The 26,222-nt window shown below is 38.1% G+C and overlaps 1 protein-coding gene, 31 non-coding genes and 2 pseudogenes across 32 annotated transcripts; all 34 read right to left on the bottom strand.

The window, feature by feature from the left end:
* Positions 1 to 102: 102 nt before the first annotated feature.
* Positions 103 to 221, bottom strand: LOC132136254 (5S ribosomal RNA). Its single transcript, XR_009431151.1, has one exon. It is a non-coding gene; the product is annotated as a 5S ribosomal RNA (ribosomal RNA).
* Positions 222 to 593: 372 nt separating this feature from the next.
* On the bottom strand, positions 594 to 712 carry LOC132135435 (5S ribosomal RNA). The gene has a single exon (XR_009430379.1). It is a non-coding gene; the product is annotated as a 5S ribosomal RNA (ribosomal RNA).
* Positions 713 to 1,310: 598 nt separating this feature from the next.
* Positions 1,311 to 1,429, bottom strand: LOC132136149 (5S ribosomal RNA). The gene has a single exon (XR_009431050.1). It is a non-coding gene; the product is annotated as a 5S ribosomal RNA (ribosomal RNA).
* Positions 1,430 to 2,239: 810 nt separating this feature from the next.
* Positions 2,240 to 2,358, bottom strand: LOC132136288 (5S ribosomal RNA; annotated as a pseudogene).
* A 372-nt stretch (positions 2,359 to 2,730) lies between these two features.
* Positions 2,731 to 2,849, bottom strand: LOC132135302 (5S ribosomal RNA). Its single transcript, XR_009430252.1, has one exon. It is a non-coding gene; the product is annotated as a 5S ribosomal RNA (ribosomal RNA).
* Positions 2,850 to 2,933: 84 nt separating this feature from the next.
* Positions 2,934 to 3,052, bottom strand: LOC132135824 (5S ribosomal RNA). Its single transcript, XR_009430745.1, has one exon. It is a non-coding gene; the product is annotated as a 5S ribosomal RNA (ribosomal RNA).
* An 813-nt stretch (positions 3,053 to 3,865) lies between these two features.
* Positions 3,866 to 3,984, bottom strand: LOC132136262 (5S ribosomal RNA). The gene has a single exon (XR_009431158.1). It is a non-coding gene; the product is annotated as a 5S ribosomal RNA (ribosomal RNA).
* Positions 3,985 to 4,068: 84 nt separating this feature from the next.
* On the bottom strand, positions 4,069 to 4,187 carry LOC132135523 (5S ribosomal RNA). Its single transcript, XR_009430463.1, has one exon. It is a non-coding gene; the product is annotated as a 5S ribosomal RNA (ribosomal RNA).
* A 1,019-nt stretch (positions 4,188 to 5,206) lies between these two features.
* On the bottom strand, positions 5,207 to 5,325 carry LOC132136151 (5S ribosomal RNA). Its single transcript, XR_009431052.1, has one exon. It is a non-coding gene; the product is annotated as a 5S ribosomal RNA (ribosomal RNA).
* Positions 5,326 to 6,028: 703 nt separating this feature from the next.
* LOC132136266 (5S ribosomal RNA) lies at positions 6,029 to 6,147 on the bottom strand. Its single transcript, XR_009431162.1, has one exon. It is a non-coding gene; the product is annotated as a 5S ribosomal RNA (ribosomal RNA).
* Positions 6,148 to 6,519: 372 nt separating this feature from the next.
* Positions 6,520 to 6,629, bottom strand: LOC132136304 (5S ribosomal RNA; annotated as a pseudogene).
* Positions 6,630 to 7,438: 809 nt separating this feature from the next.
* On the bottom strand, positions 7,439 to 7,557 carry LOC132135938 (5S ribosomal RNA). The gene has a single exon (XR_009430851.1). It is a non-coding gene; the product is annotated as a 5S ribosomal RNA (ribosomal RNA).
* An 84-nt stretch (positions 7,558 to 7,641) lies between these two features.
* Positions 7,642 to 7,760, bottom strand: LOC132135524 (5S ribosomal RNA). The gene has a single exon (XR_009430464.1). It is a non-coding gene; the product is annotated as a 5S ribosomal RNA (ribosomal RNA).
* An 807-nt stretch (positions 7,761 to 8,567) lies between these two features.
* Positions 8,568 to 8,686, bottom strand: LOC132136274 (5S ribosomal RNA). Its single transcript, XR_009431170.1, has one exon. It is a non-coding gene; the product is annotated as a 5S ribosomal RNA (ribosomal RNA).
* An 809-nt stretch (positions 8,687 to 9,495) lies between these two features.
* LOC132135436 (5S ribosomal RNA) lies at positions 9,496 to 9,614 on the bottom strand. Its single transcript, XR_009430380.1, has one exon. It is a non-coding gene; the product is annotated as a 5S ribosomal RNA (ribosomal RNA).
* An 84-nt stretch (positions 9,615 to 9,698) lies between these two features.
* On the bottom strand, positions 9,699 to 9,817 carry LOC132135525 (5S ribosomal RNA). The gene has a single exon (XR_009430465.1). It is a non-coding gene; the product is annotated as a 5S ribosomal RNA (ribosomal RNA).
* Positions 9,818 to 10,517: 700 nt separating this feature from the next.
* Positions 10,518 to 10,636, bottom strand: LOC132136227 (5S ribosomal RNA). Its single transcript, XR_009431123.1, has one exon. It is a non-coding gene; the product is annotated as a 5S ribosomal RNA (ribosomal RNA).
* Positions 10,637 to 11,008: 372 nt separating this feature from the next.
* LOC132136097 (5S ribosomal RNA) lies at positions 11,009 to 11,127 on the bottom strand. Its single transcript, XR_009431000.1, has one exon. It is a non-coding gene; the product is annotated as a 5S ribosomal RNA (ribosomal RNA).
* An 84-nt stretch (positions 11,128 to 11,211) lies between these two features.
* Positions 11,212 to 11,330, bottom strand: LOC132135526 (5S ribosomal RNA). Its single transcript, XR_009430466.1, has one exon. It is a non-coding gene; the product is annotated as a 5S ribosomal RNA (ribosomal RNA).
* Positions 11,331 to 12,137: 807 nt separating this feature from the next.
* LOC132135527 (5S ribosomal RNA) lies at positions 12,138 to 12,256 on the bottom strand. The gene has a single exon (XR_009430467.1). It is a non-coding gene; the product is annotated as a 5S ribosomal RNA (ribosomal RNA).
* Positions 12,257 to 12,954: 698 nt separating this feature from the next.
* Positions 12,955 to 13,073, bottom strand: LOC132136152 (5S ribosomal RNA). Its single transcript, XR_009431053.1, has one exon. It is a non-coding gene; the product is annotated as a 5S ribosomal RNA (ribosomal RNA).
* Positions 13,074 to 13,779: 706 nt separating this feature from the next.
* Positions 13,780 to 13,898, bottom strand: LOC132135962 (5S ribosomal RNA). Its single transcript, XR_009430874.1, has one exon. It is a non-coding gene; the product is annotated as a 5S ribosomal RNA (ribosomal RNA).
* An 84-nt stretch (positions 13,899 to 13,982) lies between these two features.
* LOC132135528 (5S ribosomal RNA) lies at positions 13,983 to 14,101 on the bottom strand. Its single transcript, XR_009430468.1, has one exon. It is a non-coding gene; the product is annotated as a 5S ribosomal RNA (ribosomal RNA).
* Positions 14,102 to 14,696: 595 nt separating this feature from the next.
* LOC132136153 (5S ribosomal RNA) lies at positions 14,697 to 14,815 on the bottom strand. Its single transcript, XR_009431054.1, has one exon. It is a non-coding gene; the product is annotated as a 5S ribosomal RNA (ribosomal RNA).
* A 912-nt stretch (positions 14,816 to 15,727) lies between these two features.
* LOC132135438 (5S ribosomal RNA) lies at positions 15,728 to 15,846 on the bottom strand. Its single transcript, XR_009430381.1, has one exon. It is a non-coding gene; the product is annotated as a 5S ribosomal RNA (ribosomal RNA).
* Positions 15,847 to 16,043: 197 nt separating this feature from the next.
* On the bottom strand, positions 16,044 to 21,480 carry LOC132134796 (uncharacterized). Its single transcript, XM_059547158.1, has 2 exons — positions 20,138 to 21,480; positions 16,044 to 16,581 (listed from the first exon to the last, which is right to left on the bottom strand). Exon 1 carries the CDS (start codon positions 21,399 to 21,401, stop codon positions 20,139 to 20,141), a length of 1,263 nt encoding a protein of 420 aa, XP_059403141.1. The 5' UTR covers positions 21,402 to 21,480; the 3' UTR covers positions 16,044 to 16,581; position 20,138.
* A 246-nt stretch (positions 21,481 to 21,726) lies between these two features.
* On the bottom strand, positions 21,727 to 21,845 carry LOC132135245 (5S ribosomal RNA). The gene has a single exon (XR_009430198.1). It is a non-coding gene; the product is annotated as a 5S ribosomal RNA (ribosomal RNA).
* Positions 21,846 to 22,548: 703 nt separating this feature from the next.
* Positions 22,549 to 22,667, bottom strand: LOC132135439 (5S ribosomal RNA). The gene has a single exon (XR_009430382.1). It is a non-coding gene; the product is annotated as a 5S ribosomal RNA (ribosomal RNA).
* Positions 22,668 to 22,751: 84 nt separating this feature from the next.
* On the bottom strand, positions 22,752 to 22,870 carry LOC132136114 (5S ribosomal RNA). The gene has a single exon (XR_009431016.1). It is a non-coding gene; the product is annotated as a 5S ribosomal RNA (ribosomal RNA).
* Positions 22,871 to 23,677: 807 nt separating this feature from the next.
* LOC132136154 (5S ribosomal RNA) lies at positions 23,678 to 23,796 on the bottom strand. Its single transcript, XR_009431055.1, has one exon. It is a non-coding gene; the product is annotated as a 5S ribosomal RNA (ribosomal RNA).
* A 373-nt stretch (positions 23,797 to 24,169) lies between these two features.
* LOC132135441 (5S ribosomal RNA) lies at positions 24,170 to 24,288 on the bottom strand. Its single transcript, XR_009430384.1, has one exon. It is a non-coding gene; the product is annotated as a 5S ribosomal RNA (ribosomal RNA).
* An 84-nt stretch (positions 24,289 to 24,372) lies between these two features.
* LOC132135529 (5S ribosomal RNA) lies at positions 24,373 to 24,491 on the bottom strand. Its single transcript, XR_009430469.1, has one exon. It is a non-coding gene; the product is annotated as a 5S ribosomal RNA (ribosomal RNA).
* A 703-nt stretch (positions 24,492 to 25,194) lies between these two features.
* LOC132135442 (5S ribosomal RNA) lies at positions 25,195 to 25,313 on the bottom strand. The gene has a single exon (XR_009430385.1). It is a non-coding gene; the product is annotated as a 5S ribosomal RNA (ribosomal RNA).
* An 84-nt stretch (positions 25,314 to 25,397) lies between these two features.
* Positions 25,398 to 25,516, bottom strand: LOC132136116 (5S ribosomal RNA). Its single transcript, XR_009431018.1, has one exon. It is a non-coding gene; the product is annotated as a 5S ribosomal RNA (ribosomal RNA).
* Between the last annotated feature and the right edge of the window lie 706 nt (positions 25,517 to 26,222).

Raw genomic sequence — 26,222 nt, forward strand, 5'->3', positions numbered from 1 at the left:
TACTGGAAAATTCCAAAAGTACTAGGCTGCAAAGAGAGGGCTATTTAAAGATCAGCCACTATAACCGCCAGTGCATTATATAAGTAGAGAAGGAAACCTAAAAGCTTACAGCACCTGGTATTCCCAGGCGGTCACCCATCCAAGTACTAACCAGGCCCAACCCTGCTTAGCTTGCGAGATTAGACGAGATCGGGCATAGCCAGGCTGGTATGGCCGTAAGCGAAGGAGGCTGCAAAGAGAGGGCTATTTAAAGATCAGCCACTATAATCGGTATTTCCAGGCAGTCTCCCATCCAAGTACTAACTGGGCCCAAACCTGCTTAGATTCTGAGATTGGGCATTGACTCTTTATTTATTTAATTTTTTTTTTTGCAAATTTATTACATAATTACTGAAAATTTCCAAAAGTACTAACCTGGCCCAAACCTGTTTCGGTTTTCTAAGATTGGGCATTGACTCTTTTTTTTTATTTATGCAAAACTATTAGATAATTACTGAAAAATTCCAAAAGTACTAGGCTGCAAAGAGAGGGCTATTTAAAGATCAGCGACTATAACCGCCAGTGCATTATATAAGTAGAGAAGGAAACCTAAAAGCTTACAGCACCTGGTATTCCCAGGCGGTCTCCCTTCCAAGTACTAACCAGGCCCAAACCTGCTTAGCTTCCGAGATCAGACGAGATCGGGCATAGCCAGGCTGGTATGGCCGTAAGCGAAGGAGGCTGCAAAGAGAGGGCTATTTAAAGATCAGCCACTATAATCGGTATTTCCAGGCAGTCTCCCATCCAAGTACTAACTGGGCCCAAACCTGCTTAGATTCTGCGATTGGGCATTGACTCTTTATTTATTTAATTTTTTTTTTTGCAAATTTATTACATAATTACTGAAAATTTCCAAAAGTACTAACCTGGCCCAAACCTGTTTCGGTTTTCTAAGACTGGGCATTGACTCTTTTTTTTTTTTTTTTTTTTGCAAGATTATTAGACAATTAGTGAAAAGTTCCAAAAGTACTAACCAGGCCCAAACCTGTTTCGGTTTTCTAAGACTGGGCATTGACTCTTCTTTTTTTTTTTTTTTTTGCTAGAATATTAGACAATTAGTGAAAAGTTCCAAAACTACTAAACAGGCCCAAACCTGTTTCGGTTTTCTAAGACTGGGCATTGACTCTTTTTTTTTTTTTTTTTTTATTTATGCAAAACTCTTAGATAATTACTGAAAAATTCCAAAAGTACTAGGCTGCAAAGAGAGGGCTATTTAAAGATCAGCCACTATAACCGCCAGTGCATTATATAAGTAGAGAAGGAAACCTAAAAGCTTACAGCACCTGGTATTCCCAGGCGGTCTCCCATCCAAGTACTAACCAGGCCCAACCCTGCTTAGCTTGCGAGATCAGACGAGATCGGGCATAGCCAGGCTGGTATGGCCGTAAGCGAAGGAGGCTGCAAAGAGAGGGCTATTTAAAGATCAGCCACTATAATCGGTATTTCCAGGCAGTCTCCCATCCAAGTTCTAACTGGGCCCAAACCTGCTTAGATTCTGAGATTGGGCATTGACTCTTTATTTATTTAATTTTTTTTTTTGCAAATTTATTACATAATTAGTGAAAATTTCCAAAAGTACTAACCTGGCCCAAACCTGTTTCGGTTTTCTAAGACTGGGCATTGACTCTTTTTTTTTTTTTTTTTTTTTTGCAAGATTATTAGACAATTAGTGAAAAGTTCCAAAAGTACTAACCAGGCCCAAACCTGTTTCGGTTTTCTAAGACTGGGCATTGACTCTTTTTTTTTATTTATGCAAAACTATTAGATAATTACTGAAAAATTCCAAAAGTACTAACCTGGCCCAAACCTGTTTCGGTTTTCTAAGACTGGGCATTGACTCTTTTTTTTTTTTTTTTTTTTGCAAGATTATTAGACAATTAGTGAAAAGTTCCAAAAGTACTAACCAGGCCCAAACCTGTTTCGGTTTTCTAAGACTGGGCATTGACTCTTTTTTTTTTTTTTTTTTTTGCTAGATTATTAGACAATTAGTGAAAAGTTCCAAAACTACTAAACAGGCCCAAACCTGTTTCGGTTTTCTAAGACTGGGCATTGACTCTTTTTTGTTTTTTTTTTTATTTATGCAAAACTCTTAGATAATTACTGAAAAATTCCAAAAGTACTAGGCTGCAAAGAGAGGGCTATTTAAAGATCAGCCACTATAACCGCCAGTGCATTATATAAGTAGAGAAGGAAACCTAAAAGCTTACAGCACCTGGTATTCCCAGGCGGTCTCCCATCCAAGTACTAACCAGGCCCAACCCTGCTTAGCTTGCGATATCAGACGAGATCGGGCATAGCCAGGCTGGTATGGACGTAAGCGAAGGAGGCTGCAAAGAGAGGGCTATTTAAAGATCAGCCACTATAATCGGTATTTCCAGGCAGTCTCCCATCCAAGTACTAACTGGGCCCAAACCTGCTTAGATTCTGAGATTGGGCATTGACTCTTTATTTATTTAATTTTTTTTTTTGCAAATTTATTACATAATTACTGAAAATTTCCAAAAGTACTAACCTGGCCCAAACCTGTTTCGGTTTTCTAAGATTGGGCATTGACTCTTTTTTTTTATTTATGCAAAACTATTAGATAATTACTGAAAAATTCCAAAAGTACTAGGCTGCAAAGAGAGGGCTATTTAAAGATCAGCGACTATAACCGCCAGTGCATTATATAAGTAGAGAAGGAAACCTAAAAGCTTACAGCACCTGGTATTCCCAGGCGGTCTCCCTTCCAAGTACTAACCAGGCCCAAACCTGCTTAGCTTCCGAGATCAGATGAGATCGGGCATAGCCAGGCTGGTATGGCCGTAAGCGAAGGAGGCTGCAAAGAGAGGGCTATTTAAAGATCAGCCACTATAACTGCCAGTGCATTATATAAGTAGAGAAGGAAACCTAAAAGCTTACAGCACCTGGTATTCCCAGGCGGTCTCCCATTCAAGTACTAACCAGGCCCAAACCTGCTTAGCTTCCGAGATCAGACGAGATCGGGCATAGACAGGCTGGTATGGCCATAAGCGTAGGAGGCTGCAAAGAGAGGGCTATTTAAAGATCAGCCACTATAATCGGTATTTCCAGGCAGTCTCCCATCCAAGTACTAACTGGGCCCAAACCTGCTTAGATTCTGAGATTGGGCATTGACTCTTTATTTATTTATTTATTTTTTTTGCAAATTTATTACATAATTAGTGAAAATTTCCAAAAGTACTAACCTGGCCCAAACCTGTTTCGGTTTTCTAAGACTGGGCATTGACTCTTTATTTTTTATTTTTTTTTTTTGCAAGATTATTAGACAATTAGTGAAAAGTTCCAAAAGTACTAACCAGGCCCAAACCTGTTTCGGTTTTCTAAGACTGGGCATTGACTCTTTTTTTTTATTTATGCAAAACTATTAGATAATTACTGAAAAATTCCAAAAGTACTAACCTGGCCCAAACCTGTTTCGGTTTTCTAAGACTGGGCATTGACTCTTTTTTTTTTTTTTTTTTTTGCAAGATTATTAGACAATTAGTGAAAAGTTCCAAAAGTACTAACCAGGCCCAAACCTGTTTCGGTTTTCTAAGACTGGGCATTGACTCTTTTTTTTTTTTTTTTTTTTTGCTAGATTATTAGACAATTAGTGAAAAGTTCCAAAACTACTAAACAGGCCCAAACCTGTTTCGGTTTTCTAAGACTGGGCATTGACTCTTTTTTTTTTTTTTTTTTTATTTATGCAAAACTATTAGATAATTACTGAAAAATTCCAAAAGTACTAGGCTGCAAAGAGAGGGCTATTTAAAGATCAGCGACTATAACCGCCAGTGCATTATATAAGTAGAGAAGGAAACCTAAAAGCTTACAGCACCTGGTATTCCCAGGCGGTCTCCCTTCCAAGTACTAACCAGGCCCAAACCTGCTTAGCTTCCGAGGTTAGGCGAGATCGGGCATAGCCAGGCTGGTATGGCCGTAAGCGAAGGAGGCTGCAAAGAGAGGGCTATTTAAAGATCAGCCACTATAACTGCCAGTGCATTATATAAGTAGAGAAGGAAACCTAAAAGCTTACAGCACCTGGTATTCCCAGGCGGTCTCCCATTCAAGTACTAACCAGGCCCAAACCTGCTTAGCTTCCGAGATCAGACGAGATCGGGCATAGCCAGGCTGGTATGGCCATAAGCGAAGGAGGCTGCAAAGAGAGGGCTATTTAAAGATCAGCCACTATAATCGGTATTTCCAGGCAGTCTCCCATCCAAGTACTAACTGGGCCCAAACCTGCTTAGATTCTGAGATTGGGCATTGACTCTTTATTTATTTAATTTTTTTTTTGCAAATTTATTACATAATTACTGAAAATTTCCAAAAGTACTAACCTGGCCCAAACCTGTTTCGGTTTTCTAAGACTGGGCATTGACTCTTTTTTTTTTTTTTTTTTTTTGCAAGATTATTAGACAATTAGTGAAAAGTTCCAAAAGTACTAACCAGGCCCAAACCTGTTTCGGTTTTCTAAGACTGGGCATTGACTCTTTTTTTTTATTTATGCAAAACTATTAGATAATTACTGAAAAATTCCAAAAGTACTAACCTGGCCCAAACCTGTTTCGGTTTTCTAAGACTGGGCATTGACTCTTTTTTTTTTTTTTTTTTTGCAAGATTATTAGACAATTAGTGAAAAGTTCCAAAAGTACTAACCAGGCCCAAACCTGTTTCGGTTTTCTAAGACTGGGCATTGACTCTTTTTTTTTTATTTATGCAAAACTATTAGATAATTACTGAAAAATTCCAAAAGTACTAACCTGGCCCAAACCTGTTTCGGTTTTCTAAGACTGGGCATTGACTCTTTTTTTTTTTTTTTTGCAAGATTATTGGGCAATTAGTGAAAAGTTCCAAAAGTACTAACCAGGCCCAAACCTGTTTCGGTTTTCTAAGACTGGGCATTGACTCTTCTTTTTTTTTTTTTTTTTGCTAGAATATTAGACAATTAGTGAAAAGTTCCAAAACTACTAAACAGGCCCAAACCTGTTTCGGTTTTCTAAGACTGGGCATTGACTCTTTTTTTTTTTTTTTTTTTTTTATTTATGCAAAACTCTTAGATAATTACTGAAAAATTCCAAAAGTACTAGGCTGCAAAGAGAGGGCTATTTAAAGATCAGCCACTATAACCGCCAGTGCATTATATAAGTAGAGAAGGAAACCTAAAAGCTTACAGCACCTGGTATTCCCAGGCGGTCTCCCATCCAAGTACTAACCAGGCCCAACCCTGCTTAGCTTGCGAGATCAGACGAGATCGGGCATAGCCAGGCTGGTATGGCCGTAAGCGAAGGAGGCTGCAAAGAGAGGGCTATTTAAAGATCAGCCACTATAATCGGTATTTCCAGGCAGTCTCCCATCCAAGTTCTAACTGGGCCCAAACCTGCTTAGATTCTGAGATTGGGCATTGACTCTTTATTTATTTAATTTTTTTTTTTGCAAATTTATTACATAATTAGTGAAAATTTCCAAAAGTACTAACCTGGCCCAAACCTGTTTCGGTTTTCTAAGACTGGGCATTGACTCTTTTTTTTTTTTTTTTTTTTTGCAAGATTATTAGACAATTAGTGAAAAGTTCCAAAAGTACTAACCAGGCCCAAACCTGTTTCGGTTTTCTAAGACTGGGCATTGACTCTTTTTTTTTATTTATGCAAAACTATTAGATAATTACTGAAAAATTCCAAAAGTACTAACCTGGCCCAAACCTGTTTCGGTTTTCTAAGACTGGGCATTGACTCTTTTTTTTTTTTTTTTTTTTGCAGGATTATTAGACAATTAGTGAAAAGTTCCAAAACTACTAAACAGGCCCAAACCTGTTTCGGTTTTCTAAGACTGGGCATTGACTCTTTTTTTTTTTTTTTTTTTTATTTATGCAAAACTCTTAGATAATTACTGAAAAATTCCAAAAGTACTAGGCTGCAAAGAGAGGGCTATTTAAAGATCAGCCACTATAACCGCCAGTGCATTATATAAGTAGAGAAGGAAACCTAAAAGCTTACAGCACCTGGTATTCCCAGGCGGTCTCCCATCCAAGTACTAACCAGGCCCAACCCTGCTTAGCTTGCGAGATCAGACGAGATCGGGCATAGCCAGGCTGGTATGGCCGGAAGCGAAGGAGGCTGCAAAGAGAGGGCTATTTAAAGATCAGCCACTATAATCGGTATTTCCAGGCAGTCTCCCATCCAAGTACTAACTGGGCCCAAACCTGCTTAGATTCTGAGATTGGGCATTGACTCTTTATTTATTTAATTTTTTTTTTTGCAAATTTATTACATAATTACTGAAAATTTCCAAAAGTACTAACCTGGCCCAAACCTGTTTCGGTTTTCTAAGACTGGGCATTGACTCTTTTTTTTTATTTATGCAAAACTATTAGATAATTACTGAAAAATTCCAAAAGTACTAGGCTGCAAAGAGAGGGCTATTTAAAGATCAGCGACTATAACCGCCAGTGCATTATATAAGTAGAGAAGGAAACCTAAAAGCTTACAGCACCTGGTATTCCCAGGCGGTCTCCCATCCAAGTACTAACCAGGCCCAACCCTGCGAGATCAGACGAGATCGGGGATAGCCAGGCTGGTATGGCCGTAAGCGAAGGAGGCTGCAAAGAGAGGGCTATTTAAAGATCAGCCACTATAATCGGTATTTCCAGGCAGTCTCCCATCCAAGTTCTAACTGGGCCCAAACCTGCTTAGATTCTGAGATTGGGCATTGACTCTTTATTTATTTAATTTTTTTTTTTGCAAATTTATTACATAATTAGTGAAAATTTCCAAAAGTACTAACCTGGCCCAAACCTGTTTCGGTTTTCTAAGACTGGGCATTGACTCTTTTTTTTTTTTTTTTTTTTTTGCAAGATTATTAGACAATTAGTGAAAAGTTCCAAAAGTACTAACCAGGCCCAAACCTGTTTCGGTTTTCTAAGACTGGGCATTGACTCTTTTTTTTTATTTATGCAAAACTATTAGATAATTACTGAAAAATTCCAAAAGTACTAACCTGGCCCAAACCTGTTTCGGTTTTCTAAGACTGGGCATTGACTCTTTTTTTTTTTTTTTTTTTTGCAAGATTATTAGACAATTAGTGAAAAGTTCCAAAAGTACTAACCAGGCCCAAACCTGTTTCGGTTTTCTAAGACTGGGCATTGACTCTTTTTTTTTTTTTTTTTTTGCTAGATTATTAGACAATTAGTGAAAAGTTCCAAAACTACTAAACAGGCCCAAACCTGTTTCGGTTTTCTAAGACTGGGCATTGACTCTTTTTTTTTTTTTTTTTTATTTATGCAAAACTATTAGATAATTACTGAAAAATTCCAAAAGTACTAGGCTGCAAAGAGAGGGCTATTTAAAGATCAGCGACTATAACTGCCAGTGCATTATATAAGTAGAGAAGGAAACCTAAAAGCTTACAGCACCTGGTATTCCCAGGCGGTCTCCCTTCCAAGTACTAACCAGGCCCAAACCTGCTTAGCTTCCGAGATCAGACGAGATCAGGCATAGCCAGGCTGGTATGGCCGTAAGCGAAGGAGGCTGCAAAGAGAGGGCTATTTAAAGATCAGCCACTATAACTGCCAGTGCATTATATAAGTAGAGAAGGAAACCTAAAAGCTTACAGCACCTGGTATTCCCAGGCGGTCTCCCATTCAAGTACTAACCAGGCCCAAACCTGCTTAGCTTCCGAGATCAGACGAGATCGGGCATAGCCAGGCTGGTATGGCCATAAGCGAAGGAGGCTGCAAAGAGAGGGCTATTTAAAGATCAGCCACTATAATCGGTATTTCCAGGCAGTCTCCCATCCGAGTACTAACTGGGCCCAAACCTGCTTAGATTCTGAGATTGGGCATTGACTCTTTATTTATTTAATTTTTTTTTTTGCAAATTTATTACATAATTACTGAAAATTTCCAAAAGTACTAACCTGGCCCAAACCTGTTTCGGTTTTCTAAGACTGGGCATTGACTCTTTTTTTTTTTTTTTTTTTTGCAAGATTATTAGACAATTAGTGAAAAGTTCCAAAAGTACTAACCAGGCCCAAACCTGTTTCGGTTTTCTAAGACTGGGCATTGACTCTTTTTTTTTTATTTATGCAAAACTATTAGATAATTACTGAAAAATTCCAAAAGTACTAACCTGGCCCAAACCTGTTTCGGTTTTCTAAGACTGGGCATTGACTCTTTTTTTTTTTTTTTTTGCAAGATTATTAGGCAATTAGTGAAAAGTTTTAAAAGTACTAACCAGGCCCAAACCTGTTTCGGTTTTCTAAGACTGGGCATTGACTCTTCTTTTTTTTTTTTTTTTTGCTAGAATATTAGACAATTAGTGAAAAGTTCCAAAACTACTAAACAGGCCCAAACCTGTTTCGGTTTTCTAAGACTGGGCATTGACTCTTTTTTTTTTTTTTTTTTTATTTATGCAAAACTCTTAGATAATTACTGAAAAATTCCAAAAGTACTAGGCTGCAAAGAGAGGGCTATTTAAAGATCAGCCACTATAACCGCAAGTGCATTATATAAGTAGAGAAGGAAACCTAAAAGCTTACAGCACCTGGTATTCCCAGGCGGTCTCCCATCCAAGTACTAACCAGGCCCAACCCTGCTTAGCTTGCGAGATCAGACGAGAGCGGGCATAGCCAGGCTGGTATGGCCGTAAGCGAAGGAGGCTGCAAAGAGAGGGCTATTTAAAGATCAGCCACTATAATCGGTATTTCCAGGCAGTCTCCCATCCAAGTTCTAACTGGGCCCAAACCTGCTTAGATTCTGAGATTGGGCATTGACTCTTTATTTATTTAATTTTTTTTTTTGCAAATTTATTACATAATTAGTGAAAATTTCCAAAAGTACTAACCTGGCCCAAACCTGTTTCGGTTTTCTAAGACTGGGCATTGACTCTTTTTTTTTTTTTTTTTTTTTGCAAGATTATTAGACAATTAGTGAAAAGTTCCAAAAGTACTAACCAGGCCCAAACCTGTTTCGGTTTTCTAAGACTGGGCATTGACTCTTTTTTTTTATTTATGCAAAACTATTAGATAATTACTGAAAAATTCCAAAAGTACTAACCTGGCCCAAACCTGTTTCGGTTTTCTAAGACTGGGCATTGACTCTTTTTTTTTTTTTTTTTTTTGCAAGATTATTAGACAATTAGTGAAAAGTTCCAAAAGTACTAACCAGGCCCAAACCTGTTTCGGTTTTCTAAGACTGGGCATTGACTCTTTTTTTTTTTTTTTTTTTTGCTAGATTATTAGACAATTAGTGAAAAGTTCCAAAACTACTAAACAGGCCCAAACCTGTTTCGGTTTTCTAAGACTGGGCATTGACTCTTTTTTTTTTTTTTTTTTATTTATGCAAAACTATTAGATAATTACTGAAAAATTCCAAAAGTACTAGGCTGCAAATAGAGGGCTATTTAAAGATCAGCGACTATAACCGCCAGTGCATTATATAAGTAGAGAAGGAAACCTAAAAGCTTACAGCACCTGGTATTCCCAGGCGGTCTCCCTTCCAAGTACTAACCAGGCCCAAACCTGCTTAGCTTCCGAGATCAGACGAGATCGGGCATAGCCAGGCTGGTATGGCCGTAAGCGAAGGAGCCTGCAAAGAGAGGGCTATTTAAAGATCAGCCACTATAACTGCCAGTGCATTATATAAGTAGAGAAGGAAACCTAAAAGCTTACAGCACCTGGTATTCCCAGGCGGTCTCCCATTCAAGTACTAACCAGGCCCAAACCTGCTTAGCTTCCGAGATCAGACGAGATCGGGCATAGCCAGGCTGGTATGGCCATAAGCGAAGGAGGCTGCAAAGAGAGGGCTATTTAAAGATCAGCCACTATAATCGGTATTTCCAGGCAGTCTCCCATCCAAGTACTAACTGGGCCCAAACCTGCTTAGATTCTGAGATTGGGCATTGACTCTTTATTTATTTAATTTTTTTTTTTGCAAATTTATTACATAATTACTGAAAATTTCCAAAAGTACTAACCTGGCCCAAACCTGTTTCAGTTTTCTAAGACTGGGCATTGACTCTTTTTTTTTTATTTATGCAAAACTATTAGATAATTACTGAAAAATTCCAAAAGTACTAACCTGGCCCAAACCTGTTTCGGTTTTCTAAGACTGGGCATTGACTCTTTTTTTTTTTTTTTTTGCAAGATTATTAGGCAATTAGTGAAAAGTTCCAAAAGTACTAACCAGGCCCAAACCTGTTTCAGTTTTCTAAGACTGGGCATTGACTCTTTTTCTTTTTTTTTTTTTTGCTAGATTATTAGACAATTAGTGAAAAGTTCCAAAACTACTAAACAGGCCCAAACCTGTTTCGGTTTTCTAAGACTGGGCATTGACTCTTTTTTTTTTTTTTTTTTTTATTTATGCAAAACTCTTAGATAATTACTGAAAAATTCCAAAAGTACTAGGCTGCAAAGAGAGGGCTATTTAAAGATCAGCCACTATAACCGCCAGTGCATTATATAAGTAGAGAAGGAAACCTAAAAGCTTACAGCACCTGGTATTCCCAGGCGGTCTCCCATCCAAGTACTAACCAGGCCCAACCCTGCTTAGCTTGCGAGATCAGACGAGATCGGGCATAGCCAGGCTAGTATGGCCGTAAGCGAAGGAAGCTGCAAAGAGAGGGCTATTTAAAGATCAGCCACTATAATCGGTATTTCCAGGCAGTCTCCCATCCAAGTACTAACTGGGCCCAAACCTGCTTAGATTCTGAGATTGGGCATTGACTCTTTATTTATTTAATTTTTTTTTTTGCAAATTTATTACATAATTACTGAAAATTTCCAAAAGTACTAACCTGGCCCAAACCTGTTTCGGTTTTCTAAGACTGGGCATTGACTCTTTTTTTTTATTTATGCAAAACTATTAGATAATTACTGAAAAATTCCAAAAGTACTAGGCTGCAAAGAGAGGGCTATTTAAAGATCAGCGACTATAACCGCCAGTGCATTATATAAGTAGAGAAGGAAACCTAAAAGCTTACAGCACCTGGTATTCCCAGGCGGTCTCCCTTCCAAGTACTAACCAGGCCCAAACCTGCTTAGCTTCCGAGATCAGACAAGATCGGGCATAGCCAGGCTGGTATGGCCGTAAGCGAAGGAGGCTGCAAAGAGAGGGCTATTTAAAGATCAGCCACTATAACTGCCAGTGCATTATATAAGTAGAGAAGGAAACCTAAAAGCTTACAGCACCTGGTATTCCCAGGCGGTCTCCCATTCAAGTACTAACCAGGCCCAAACCTGCTTAGCTTCCGAGATCAGACGAGATCGGGCATAGCCAGGCTGGTATGGCCATAAGCGAAGGAGGCTGCAAAGAGAGGGCTATTTAAAGATCAGCCACTATAATCGGTATTTCCAGGCAGTCTCCCATCCAAGTACTAACTGGGCCCAAACCTGCTTAGATTCTGAGATTGGGCATTGACTCTTTATTTATTTAATTTTTTTTTTTGCAAATTTATTACATAATTACTGAAAATTTCCAAAAGTACTAACCTGGCCCAAACCTGTTTCGGTTTTCTAAGACTGGGCATTGACTCTTTTTTTTTTTTTTTTTTTTGCAAGATTATTAGACAATTAGTGAAAAGTTCCAAAAGTACTAACCAGGCCCAAACCTGTTTCGGTTTTCTAAGACTGGGCATTGACTCTTTTTTTTTTTATTTATGCAAAACTATTAGATAATTACTGAAAAATTCCAAAAGTACTAACCTGGCCCAAACCTGTTTCGGTTTTCTAAGACTGGGCATTGACTCTTTTTTTTTTTTTTTTGCAAGATTATTAGGCAATTAGTGAAAAGTTCCAAAAGTACTAACCAGGCCCAAACCTGTTTCGGTTTTCTAAGACTGGGCATTGACTCTTCTTTTTTTTTTTTTTTTTGCTAGAATATTAGACAATTAGTGAAAAGTTCCAAAACTACTAAACAGGCCCAAACCTGTTTCGGTTTTCTAAGACTGGGCATTGACTCTTTTTTTTTTTTTTTTTTTATTTATGCAAAACTCTTAGATAATTACTGAAAAATTCCAAAAGTACTAGGCTGCAAAGAGAGGGCTATTTAAAGATCAGCCACTATAACTGCCAGTGCATTATATAAGTAGAGAAGGAAACCTAAAAGCTTACAGCACCTGGTATTCCCAGGCGGTCTCCCATTCAAGTACTAACCAGGCCCAAACCTGCTTAGCTTCCGAGATCAGACGAGATCGGGCATAGCCAGGCTGGTATGGCCATAAGCGAAGGAGGCTGCAAAGAGAGGGCTATTTAAAGATCAGCCACTATAATCGGTATTTCCAGGCAGTCTCCCATCCAAGTACTAACTGGGCCCAAACCTGCTTAGATTCTGAGATTGGGCATTGACTCTTTATTTATTTAATTTTTTTTTTTGCAAATTTATTACATAATTACTGAAAATTTCCAAAAGTACTAACCTGGCCCAAACCTGTTTCGGTTTTCTAAGACTGGGCATTGACTCTTTTTTTTTTTTTTGCAAGATTATTAGACAATTAGTGAAAAGTTCCAAAAGTACTAACCAGGCCCAAACCTGTTTCGGTTTTCTAAGACTGGGCATTGACTCTTTTTTTTTTTATTTATGCAAAACTATTAGATAATTACTGAAAAATTCCAAAAGTACTAACCTGGCCCAAACCTGTTTCGGTTTTCTAAGACTGGGCATTGACTCTTTTTTTTTTTTTTTTTTTTTGCTAGAATATTAGACAATTAGTGAAAAGTTCCAAAACTACTAAACAGGCCCAAACCTGTTTCGGTTTTCTAAGACTGGGCATTGACTCTTTTTTTTTTTTTTTTTTTATTTATGCAAAACTCTTAGATAATTACTGAAAAATTCCAAAAGTACTAGGCTGCAAAGAGAGGGCTATTTAAAGATCAGCCACTATAACCGCCATTGCATTATATAAGTAGAGAAGGAAACCTAAAAGCTTACAGCACCTGGTATTCCCAGGCGGTCTCCCATCCAAGTACTAACCAGGCCCAACCCTGCTTAGCTTGCGAGATCAGACGAGATCGGGCATAGCCAGGCTGGTATGGCCGTAAGCGAAGGAGGCTGCAAAGAGAGGGCTATTTAAAGATCAGCCACTATAATCGGTATTTCCAGGCAGTCTCCCATCCAAGTACTAACTGGGCCCAAACCTGCTTAGATTCTGAGATTGGGCATTGACTCTTTATTTATTTAATTTTTTTTTTTGCAAATTTATTACATAATTACTGAAAATTTCCAAAAGTACTAACCTGGCCCAAACCTGTTTCGGTTTTCTAAGACTGGGCATTGACTCTTTTTTTTTTTTTTTTTTTTTGCAAGATTATTAGACAATTAGTGAAAAGTTCCAAAAGTACTAACCAGGCCCAAACCTGTTTCGGTTTTCTAAGACTGGGCATTGACTCTTTTTTTTTTATTTATGCAAAACTATTAGATAATTACTGAAAAATTCCAAAAGTACTAAACTGGCCCAAACCTGTTTCGGTTTTCTAAGACTGGGCATTGACTCTTTTTTTTTTTTTTTTTTTTGCAAGATTATTAGACAATTAGTGAAAAGTTCCAAAAGTACTAACCAGGCCCAAACCTGTTTCGGTTTTCTAAGACCGGGCATTGACTCTTTTTTTTTATTTTTTTTTTTTATTTATGCAAAACTATTAGATAATTACTGAAAAATTCCAAAAGTACTAGGCTGCAAAGAGAGGGCTATTTAAAGATCAGCGACTATAACCGCCAGTGCATTATATAAGTAGAGAAGGAAACCTAAAAGCTTACAGCACCTGGTATTCCCAGGCAGTCTCCCTTCCAAGTACTAACCAGGCCCAAACCTGCTTAGCTTCCGAGATCAGACGAGATCGGGCATAGCCAGGCTGGTATGGCCGTAAGCGAAGGAGCCTGCAAAGAGAGGGCTATTTAAAGATCAGCCACTATAACTGCCAGTGCATTATATAAGTAGAGAAGGAAACCTAAAAGCTTACAGCACCTGGTATTCCCAGGCGGTCTCCCATTCAAGTACTAACCAGGCCCAAACCTGCTTAGCTTCCGAGATCAGACGAGATCGGGCATAGCCAGGCTGGTATGGCCATAAGCGAAGGAGGCTGCAAAGAGAGGGCTATTTAAAGATCAGCCACTATAATCGGTATTTCCAGGCAGTCTCCCATCCAAGTACTAATTGGGCCCAAACCTGCTTAGATTCCGAGATTGGGCATTGACTCTTTATTTATTTAATTTTTTTTTTTGCAAATTTATTACATAATTACTGAAAATTTCCAAAAGTACTAACCTGGCCCAAACCTGTTTCGGTTTTCTAAGACTGGGCATTGACTCTTTTTTTTTTTTTTTTTCAATATTATTAGGCAATTAGTGAAAAGTTCCAAAAGTACTAACCAGGCCCAAACCTGTTTCGGTTTTCTAAGACTGGGCATTGACTCTTCTTTTTTTTTTTTTTTTTTGCTAGAATATTAGACAATTAGTGAAAAGTTCCAAAACTACTAAACAGGCCCAAACCTGTTTCGGTTTTCTAAGACTGGGCATTGACTCTTTTTTTTTTTTTTTTTTTATTTATGCAAAACTCTTAGATAATTACTGAAAAATTCCAAAAGTACTAGGCTGCAAAGAGAGGGCTATTTAAAGATCAGCCACTATAACCGCCAGTGCATTATATAAGTAGAGAAGGAAACCTAAAAGCTTACAGCACCTGGTATTCCCAGGCGGTCTCCCATCCAAGTACTAACCAGGCCCAACCCTGCTTAGCTTGCGAGATCAGACGAGATCGGGCATAGCCAGGCTGGTATGGCCGTAAGCGAAGGAGGCTGCAAAGAGAGGGCTATTTAAAGATCAGCCACTATAATCGGTATTTCCAGGCAGTCTCCCATCCAAGTTCTAACTGGGCCCAAACCTGCTTAGATTCTGAGATTGGGCATTGACTCTTTATTTATTTAATTTTTTTTTTTGCAAATTTATTACATAATTAGTGAAAATTTCCAAAAGTACTAACCTGGCCCAAACCTGTTTCGGTTTTCTAAGACTGGGCATTGACTTTTTTTTTTTTTTTTTTTTTTTGCAAGATTATTAGACAATTAGTGAAAAGTTCCAAAAGTACTAACCAGGCCCAAACCTGTTTCGGTTTTCTAAGACTGGGCATTGACTCTTTTTTTCTATTTATGCAAAACTATTAGATAATTACTGAAAAATTCCAAAAGTACTAACCTGGCCCAAACCTGTTTCGGTTTTCTAAGACTGGGCATTGATTCTTTTTTTTTTTTTTTTTTTGCAAGATTATTAGACAATTAGTGAAAAGTTCCAAAAGTACTAACCAGGCCCAAACCTGTTTCGGTTTTCTAAGACTGGGCATTGACTCTTTTTTTTTTATTTATGCAAAACTATTAGATAATTACTGAAAAATTCCAAAAGTACTAACCTGGCCCAAACCTGTTTCGGTTTTCTAAGACTGGGCATTGACTCTTTTTTTTTTTTTTTTTTTGCTAGAATATTAGACAATTAGTGAAAAGTTCCAAAACTACTAAACAGGCCCAAACCTGTTTCGGTTTTCTAAGACTGGGCATTGACTCTTTTTTTTTTTTTTTTTTTATTTATGCAAAACTATTAGATAATTACTGAAAAATTCCAAAAGTACTAGGCTGCAAAGAGAGGGCTATTTAAAGATCAGCGACTATAACCGCCAGTGCATTATATAAGTAGAGAAGGAAACCTAAAAGCTTACAGCACCTGGTATTCCCAGGCGGTCTCCCTTCCAAGTACTAACCAGGCCCAAACCTGCTTAGCTTCCGAGATCAGACGAGATCGGGCATAGCCAGGCTGGTATGGCCGTAAGCGAAGGAGGCTGCAAAGAGAGGGCTATTTAAAGATCAGCCACTATAACTGCCAGTGCATTATATAAGTAGAGAAGGAAACCTAAAAGCTTACAGCACCTGGTATTCCCAGGCGGTCTCCCATTCAAGTACTAACCAGGCCCAAACCTGCTTAGCTTCCGAGATCAGACGAGATCGGGCATAGCCTTTTTTTTTTTTTTATCTTTTTATTTAACTTTCAATTCACAGTTTTTCAATTGCATTATTCCATCTGATTTACTTACATTCCATTACATTTGTATGATTCATTTTTCAATTAATCTACTTAATTTTGCATAATCATACAGCAATAAAAATAAAGAACATAAATAAAATACATGCAAATATGTTTACACTTACTTAATTGACATCAGCCATTCTCAACCAGATTATTACTCTTCACCAATTGAAACATATTTCTTCCCCCACCTTTTGATGTATGAATTTATTCGTAGTCAAAAAAAAACTCTTTCCCCTCTTTATCTCCATACTTACAAATCAACTCTACATCTCTTTGTATCATTGACTTAAACATATCTTTTACTTTTATTTTTCTCCCTTCGAAATGTGCATAGTTTCTTCTTAGAACTACTGCTAGTCTGGCATGACTCAGAACAAAATTAATTAAACAAATGTCAGCTCTTTTTCTTTTCCCGAAAGTTCCAAACAAAAACAATTTCCCCCATTCCTCCTCGGTCTCGACTTTGACACCCCAGTTTTCTAGTAACAGATTTTTAAGAAACTCAAAAAAATCCACCAACGCTTCACATCTTAAAAAATAATGTAAAAAACTCTCATGGCCATTACCACACACGTCACAAATGACATTTACCTCATTATTTATTTTGTTTAACACCACATTTGTGTAAATTCTATTATGTCTTATCAGAAAGTCATTATTCTCACACTCTATACTGTTGTATTTTACATTTAAGTTTGACCATATTTTTTTCACATCTAAATCTTCAAATACTTTCTTCCACACCTTTTCTGATGCTGGCTCTTTTATAACATTAACAATTATTCTCCTGTATATATTCTTTACACTCATATTTTTAAATTTGTTTTTCTCACCATTATCATCCACATACATCTCCGGCATACATTTTTCCACATTAGATACACATTCACGTTCGATCACATTAGTCCACTGCAAAGGTATACTTGATTTAATTTTTCCATATATTTTATTTACTTTCTCTCTGTTCTCCATTCCTTCCAGATCGCACACAGTATCATAAATGCAGTTATTTTTGAGAAATCCTGGAATAACTTCATACATAATGTCCTTCACTTGTTTTATACCTCCTTCTATAAACTTACATTCATACAATGTCTTATTTTTATGTTTAATCCTTTCATTGAGAAACAGTGGTAAATTTTTAATCACCTGTATGTCTTCACACTCATACTCTATTTTGGGAAGGAACTGCCTCCATGCTTCTAATACTTCCCGATATATTTCTGGTATTCCTCCCGTCATCGATTGCTTAAAGCCCATATACCATCCATTATCCCCCATTCCTCCCACATCATCAATATATTTCCTTAAGAATTCCTTCCACCCATAATCCCATCGGCCTCCCATATATTTTATCACCGTTTTTATTCTCATCGCAGCCCTTTTTATTTCTAGGTCCATCAAGTTTAAGCCTCCCTCCCATCTCTTACCCACCAATGTTTTCTGTGCAATTTTCACACCTTTTCCCTCCCATATAAAATCACATACAATTTTATTCAATTCATTCATCACCCACCCTGGCATTTCCATTACACTCATTACATAAACACAAACTGACAACAGCAGACTATTTACTACTATTACTTTCCCATTTAATTTTAATTTCCTCCCTTTCCATGCTGCACTTGCTGTTCTTATTTTATTAATCACCCCAGTCCAGGTCACATCTCTTGCCTCTTTGCTTTCGACCCCTAAATATACCCCTAATACTTTTATATATTTTTCCTCCACTCTTATCCCTACCTCTACTCTCTCTACCTCCCCTATATACATTAATTCAGATTTATCTACATTTATTTTTGCCCCTGATGCTTTCCCGAACCTCTTCACTATCTCTAAAACTCTTTTTACACTGTTTCCTTCCCTCACTGTGATTGTGGTGTCATCTGCATATTGGTTTACAGTACACATTCCTCCATATGGCAACTCAATACCAACTACTCTTCTATCCCTCTTGATTAGAGTGGCTAGAGGCTCTACTGAAATTGCATATAATAATGCAGACAGGGGACATCCCTGTCTCACTGACCTTCCTATCTTAAACCTGTCTGTTAATACTCCATTTATTTTTATGCAACTTTTTGCTTTCTCATATAGTCTCCTCACCCACCCTATCATTCTCATTCCAAATCCAAACTTCTCTAATACCCTAAATAAGTATTTGTGTTCTACCCTATCGAATGCTTTATTCCAATCTATCCCTAGTACTATTCCTCCCTTCTTATCTCGTTTCATGTATTCTATCACGTCCCTAACTGTCCCTATCGTGTCTGCTATATCCCTGCCTGGTATGCTGTAACTCTGTGTTGGTTGCACTATACTTCCAATGACTTTTTTTACTCTGTTCGCTAAAACTTTAGTCAATATTTTATAATCCACATTTAATAGACTGATTGGTCTGTAGTTCTCTATATCCAACCTATTCCCCTTTTTATGCACCAAAGCTATCACTCCCTCTACCAATCTATTTTGCACCATCCCTGTTCTTTCCATCTCCTTGAACACTTTAACTAAAATCGGTGCTACCTCTTCTCTATATGTTTTATACCATTCAATACCAATCCCATCACTCCCTGGACTTTTTCCACTTTTCAACCCCCCTATTGCCTTTTCTACTTCATTCTCGTCTATCTCCCTATCACACCATTCTGCATCCTCCTTATTTAGAATATTTTCTACGCTTTCTAATACTCCATCTATACTTCTCTCATCTACTTCTCCTCTCTTATATAATTCTCCATAGAATTCTTGAACTCTCTCCAAAATCTCTACATAATCTTTGGTTGTTTTACCCTCTTTTGTATTTATTTCATTTATATATGTTTTACTTTGTCTCCTTTTCTCTAGCCCTAAAAAATACCCTGTACATTTTTCACCCTCTAATGCATATTTTGCCTTGCTTCGTAAAATAGCCCCTCTGCATTTCTCCCTTTCATATTTTTCTAGTGCCATCTTAACCTCTATATATTTTTCCATACTGTATCCTTCTTCATCTTCAGCCTTAACTAACTCCTCTCTCAATCTTTCCCTAAGCGTACTTTCCTCCTTCTTCATCTTTCCTTTTCTTTTTTTACTATATTTTATACTAATTAACTTGATTTGATCCTTTATTTCCTCCCATCTCTCCGCTGTTGTACCCTCTAACCCACCGTCTCCTGTATACTCATCTATCTTCTCTTTTTCCCTATTTAATAGATCCTTCATCTGTATCTCATACTCTTCATCTTCAATATACCCTGCATTCAATATCCACATCCCTCCTCCTACCTCCTCACTCCCTACCTTAATTCTGAACCTTACACTATCGTGATCACTTAAACCATTTACCTGATGTTTTATCCCGTCTATGTATCTAATCATTTCCTCCTCAACCAACACTAAATCTATTCTACTCTGTTTTAATATACCTTCTCTTAACTGCCTTCTAGTAAATTCTCTTTTTTCCGGATTTTCGTACCTCCACACATCTATTAACCCCTTTTCTCTCATTATCTCCATCAACATTCCCCTTGACTTTTCCCATCTAAATTTTACCCCCTTTCCCACATCCAATCTACTACATTTTATATTGAAATCTCCCACTATAATACATTTCCCCACAATTAATCCTTTTAACTCTTCCAAAATTTCCCTCCTTTCCACTTCTATATTTGGAACATATATATTTATTAATCTAAACTCCATATCTCTATACATAAATTCAACCACTAAAATCCTTCCCCTCTGGTCTTTATACACCTCTCTTATACCTTCTACAATATCTTTTTTAAATAATATTGCCACACCTCTTGCATTTTTTGCACCATTATTATAGTATATGTCCCCTCTCCACTCTTCTCTCATCTCCTTTACTTTATCCTCCTCCCAGTTTGTCTCCTGTATACAGATTATATCACTCCTATAAGTAAATAATAATTTTTTCATCTTGTTTTTATCCCGTAACCCATTTATATTTATTGAAGTTACAGTGGCCATGAGAGTAACCTAAAAGAAAAACAAAACAAAACCAGGAACACACGTACCATTCAAACATACATTACATACCCGCTCGCGGTTCTTTTATCTGCTCAACCTGTTCTCCGTCGATCTCAGACTTCCTCTTTGCACTCAGTCTTTTAATCTTTGTTTTCAATCCATCTTTCTTTTCTCGGTCTCCCTTTTCTCCACCTCTGCTTTCTATCACTTTCTGTGCAGTATTTTTATTTTCCTCTTGTTTACCTCTTTCTTTCACATTACTTTCATCTGTCTCCTCCTCTTCTTCGATCTCTTCCGACTGCTCCATCTCCTCCTCCTCCTCCCCATCATCCGCTTCACTGAAACTTTCAGCTCTGTCCCGCCATTCCATTTTGCTTCTTCTTTCGCTATCTTCAGCTCCGTCTTTCTCTCCACCGCTCACCACATCAGTTGTTTCCTCCTCTTGCTCCTCTGTCAGAACACTGTTCCTCTTTTTACCATATTCTTGAACATCCACTCTCTCTCTCTCTAATCCCATCCATTCTTCACAATCTCTTGCATAATGGCCTCCACCATTGCACTTGAAGCACTTTAATTCAGGGCACTCTCTAATTATGTGCCCTGGCTTGATACAGAGTCTGCAAACACGTATTTGTCTATCATGGATGACACGAAAAAATTCGGTGCCTCTCAGAGTCTCAAACTTTGTGGAGTATGGTAGTGAACATACCTGTTCCGTGAAGCGCACTTTTAAGAAACGTGTCCCATCAACTATATCCGTTCCAGGCCACACCCGGCGTTTGATTGGTGAAAGTGGTCGTACTCCCCACTCATGTAGCTTGGCGAGTATCTTCTCATCCTCTAAGTACACAGGCAAATTGATAAAGGACACCACCATATCGTTATTCAGTATATCCCTGGCATGCACCATCACTCCTTTCACTCTCACTCCATCCATTAGTTTCCTCTTTGTCTCTTCATCCTTCATTGTGAGCTCATAGACCCTTTCACCTCTCACCCTGCAGCCAATCACTTCTCCACACTCCTTCTTTACTCCTTTCAGTAAATCCATCATTGAAATCTTTTCATTTCCCTCCACCTCTACCTCCACAGTCAGCTCTTTGTTGTACTTCCCTTTCAATTTTCCTTGCACTCCTCTGCTGTTTTCTTCTCCCTCTTCCCACAAATGTCCTGTGGCTTTATTTGTCTCCTGTTGCTTTTGGATCACTGCTTGTTTGACTTCACCTCTTCTTTGCTCCTCCTCTTCATTCCTCCCATTGCTACTTTTTCTCATCATGGTTTGTTCTGTTTCTTCATCTGCAGCCATGCTGTGCATCTGCAGCATGCTACAAGGAAAAGAAGTAAAAAAAAGTCCCCCAGACAGCCTAAGCTGTCGGGGGAATTTATGAAGGTCAACACTGACTATCCAGCAATTAATGTCCCAAGCAAAAAAACAAATCTGAAAACCAAACTATTTAGAACCAAACAATTAATTAAACAAACAGGATTGATGCTTTCTCTCTGTGCTGCAAGCCTGTCACTTCCTGTGAGCTCTCTATCGCCCCCAGGTTGGTATGGCCGTAAGCGAAGGAGGCTGCAAAGAGAGGGCTATTTAAAGATCAGCCACTATAACTGCCAGTGCATTATATAAGTAGAGAAGGAAACCTAAAAGCTTACAGCACCTGGTATTCCCAGGCGGTCTCCCATCCAAGTACTAACCAGGCCCAAACCTGCTTAGCTTCCGAGATCAGATGAGATCGGGCATAGCCAGGCTGGTATGGCCATAAGCGAAGGAGACTGCAAAGAGAGGGCTATTTAAAGATCAGCCACTATAATCGGTATTTCCAGGCAGTCTCCCATCCAAGTACTAACTGGGCCCAAACCTGCTTAGATTCTGAGATTGGGCATTGACTCTTTATTTATTTAAAAAATTTTTTTGCAAATTTATTACATAATTACTGAAAATTTCCAAAAGTACTAACCTGGCCCAAACCTGTTTCGGTTTTCTAAGACTGGGCATTGACTCTTTTTTTTTTTTTTTTTTTTTGCAAGATTATTAGACAATTAGTGAAAAGTTCCAAAAGTACTAACCAGGCCCAAACCTGTTTCGGTTTTCTAAGACTGGGCATTGACTCTTTTTTTTTTATTTATGCAAAACTATTAGATAATTACTGAAAAATTCCAAAAGTACTAACCTGGCCCAAACCTGTTTCGGTTTTCTAAGACTGGGCATTAACTCTTTTTTTTTTTTTTTTTTTTCCAAGATTATTAGGCAATTAGTGAAAAGTTCCAAAAGTACTAACCAGGCCCAAACCTGTTTCGGTTTTCTAAGACTGGGCATTGACTCTTTTTTTTTTTTTTTTTTTATTTATGCAAAACTCTTAGATAATTACTGAAAAATTCCAAAAGTACTAGGCTGCAAAGAGAGGGCTATTTAAAGATCAGCGACTATAACCGCCAGTGCATTATATAAGTAGAGAAGGAAACCTAAAAGCTTACAGCACCTGGTATTCCCAGGCGGTCTCCCTTCCAAGTACTAACCAGGCCCAAACCTGCTTAGCTTCCGAGATCAGACGAGATCGGGCATAGCCAGGCTGGTATGGCCGTAAGCGAAGGAGCCTGCAAAGAGAGGGCTATTTAAAGATCAGCCACTATAACTGCCAGTGCATTATATAAGTAGAGAAGGAAACCTAAAAGCTTACAGCACCTGGTATTCCCAGGCGGTCTCCCATTCAAGTACTAACCAGGCCCAAACCTGCTTAGCTTCCGAGATCAGACGAGATCGGGCATAGCCAGGCTGGTATGCCCATAAGCGAAGGAGGCTGCAAAGAGAGGGCTATTTAAAGATCAGCCACTATAATCGGTATTTCCAGGCAGTCTCCCATCCAAGTACTAACTGGGCCCAAACCTGCTTAGATTCTGAGATTGGGCATTGACTCTTTATTTATTTAATTTTTTTTTTTGCAAATTTATTACATAATTACTGAAAATTTCCAAAAGTACTAACCTGGCCCAAACCTGTTTCGGTTTTCTAAGACTGGGCATTGACTCTTTTTTTTTTTTTTTTTTTTGCAAGATTATTAGACAATTAGTGAAAAGTTCCAAAAGTACTAACCAGGCCCAAACCTGTTTCGGTTTTCTAAGACTGGGCATTGACTCTTTTTTTTTATTTATGCAAAACTATTAGATAATTACTGAAAAATTCCAAAAGTACTAACCTGGCCCAAACCTGTTTCGGTTTTCTAAGACTGGGCATTGACTCTATTTTTTTTTTTTTTTTTTGCAAGATTATTAGACAATTAGTGAAAAGTTCCAAAAGTACTAACCAGGCCCAAACCTGTTTCGGTTTTCTAAGACTGGGCATTGACTCTTTTTTTTTTTTTTTTTTTTGCTAGATTATTAGACAATTAGTGAAAAGTTCCAAAACTACTAAACAGGCCCAAACCTGTTTCGGTTTTCTAAGACTGGGCATTGACTCTTTTTTTTTTTTTTTTTATTTATGCAAAACTCTTAGATAATTACTGAAAAATTCCAAAAGTACTAGGCTGCAAAGAGAGGGCTATTTAAAGATCAGCCACTATAACCGCCAGTGCATTATATAAGTAGAGAAGGAAACCTAAAAGCTTACAGCACCTGGTATTCCCAGGCGGTCTCCCATCCAAGTACTAACCAGGCCCAACCCTGCTTAGCTTGCGAGATCAGACGAGATCGGGCATAGCCAGGCTGGTATGGCCGTAAGCGAAGGAGGCTGCAAAGAGAGGGCTATTTAAAGATCAGCCACTATAATCGGTATTTCCAGGCAGTCTCCCATCCAAGTACTAACTGGGCCCAAACCTGCTTAGATTCTGAGATTGGGCATTGACTCTTTATTTATTTAATTTTTTTTTTTTGCAAATTTATTACATAATTACTGAAAATTTCCAAAAGTACTAACCTGGCCCAAACCTGTTTCGGTTTTCTAAGACTGGGCATTGACTCTTTTTTTTTATTTATGCAAAACTATTAGATAATTACTGAAAAATTCCAAAAGTACTAGGCTGCAAAGAGAGGGCTATTTAAAGATCAGCGACTATAACCGCCAGTGCATTATATAAGTAGAGAAGGAAACCTAAAAGCTTACAGCACCTGGTATTCCCAGGCGGTCTCCCTTCCAAGTACTAACCAGGCCCAAACCTGCTTAGCTTCCGAGATCAGACGAGATCGGGCATAGCCAGGCTGGTATGGCCGTAAGCGAAGGAGGCTGCAAAGAGAGGGCTATTTAAAGATCAGCCACTATAACTGCCAGTGCATTATATAAGTAGAGAAGGAAACCTAAAAGCTTACAGCACCTGGTATTCCCAGGCGGTCTCCCATTCAAGTACTAACCAGGCCCAAACCTGCTTAGCTTCCGAGATCAGACGAGATCGGGCATAGCCAGGCTGGTATGGCCATAAGCGAAGGAGACTGCAAAGAGAGGGCTATTTAAAGATCAGCCACTATAATCGGTATTTCCAGGCAGTCTCCCATCCAAGTACTAACTGGGCCCAAACCTGCTTAGATTCTGAGATTGGGCATTGACTCTTTATTTATTTAAAAAAATTTTTTGCAAATTTATTACATAATTACTGAAAATTTCCAAAAGTACTAACCTGGCCCAAACCTGTTTCGGTTTTCTAAGACTGGGCATTGACTCTTTTTTTTTTTTTTTTTTTTTGCAAGATTATTAGACAATTAGTGAAAAGTTCCAAAAGTACTAACCAGGCCCAAACCTGTTTCGGTTTTCTAAGACTGGGCATTGACTCTTTTTTTTTTATTTATGCAAAACTATTAGATAATTACTGAAAAATTCCAAAAGTACTAACCTGGCCCAAACCTGTTTCGGTTTTCTAAGACTGGGCATTAACTCTTTTTTTTTTTTTTTTTTTTCCAAGATTATTAGGCAATTAGTGAAAAGTTCCAAAAGTACTAACCAGGCCCAAACCTGTTTCGGTTTTCTAAGACTGGGCATTGACTCTTTTTTTTTTTTTTTTTTTATTTATGCAAAACTCTTAGATAATTACTGAAAAATTCCAAAAGTACTAGGCTGCAAAGAGAGGGCTATTTAAAGATCAGCGACTATAACCGCCAGTGCATTATATAAGTAGAGAAGGAAACCTAAAAGCTTACAGCACCTGGTATTCCCAGGCGGTCTCCCTTCCAAGTACTAACCAGGCCCAAACCTGCTTAGCTTCCGAGATCAGACGAGATCGGGCATAGCCAGGCTGGTATGGCCGTAAGCGAAGGAGCCTGCAAAGAGAGGGCTATTTAAAGATCAGCCACTATAACTGCCAGTGCATTATATAAGTAGAGAAGGAAACCTAAAAGCTTACAGCACCTGGTATTCCCAGGCGGTCTCCCATTCAAGTACTAACCAGGCCCAAACCTGCTTAGCTTCCGAGATCAGACGAGATCGGGCATAGCCAGGCTGGTATGCCCATAAGCGAAGGAGGCTGCAAAGAGAGGGCTATTTAAAGATCAGCCACTATAATCGGTATTTCCAGGCAGTCTCCCATCCAAGTACTAACTGGGCCCAAACCTGCTTAGATTCTGAGATTGGGCATTGACTCTTTATTTATTTAATTTTTTTTTTTGCAAATTTATTACATAATTACTGAAAATTTCCAAAAGTACTAACCTGGCCCAAACCTGTTTCGGTTTTCTAAGACTGGGCATTGACTCTTTTTTTTTTTTTTTTTTTTTGCAAGATTATTAGACAATTAGTGAAAAGTTCCAAAAGTACTAACCAGGCCCAAACCTGTTTCGGTTTTCTAAGACTGGGCATTGACTCTTTTTTTTTATTTATGCAAAACTATTAGATAATTACTGAAAAATTCCAAAAGTACTAACCTGGCCCAAACCTGTTTCGGTTTTCTAAGACTGGGCATTGACTCTATTTTTTTTTTTTTTTTTTGCAAGATTATTAGACAATTAGTGAAAAGTTCCAAAAGTACTAACCAGGCCCAAACCTGTTTCGGTTTTCTAAGACTGGGCATTGACTCTTTTTTTTTTTTTTTTTTTTGCTAGATTATTAGACAATTAGTGAAAAGTTCCAAAACTACTAAACAGGCCCAAACCTGTTTCGGTTTTCTAAGACTGGGCATTGACTCTTTTTTTTTTTTTTTTTATTTATGCAAAACTCTTAGATAAT

This window comes from Carassius carassius, unplaced genomic scaffold (genome assembly GCF_963082965.1).
Source record: "Carassius carassius unplaced genomic scaffold, fCarCar2.1 SCAFFOLD_60, whole genome shotgun sequence".
Lineage (NCBI taxonomy): Eukaryota > Metazoa > Chordata > Actinopteri > Cypriniformes > Cyprinidae > Carassius > Carassius carassius.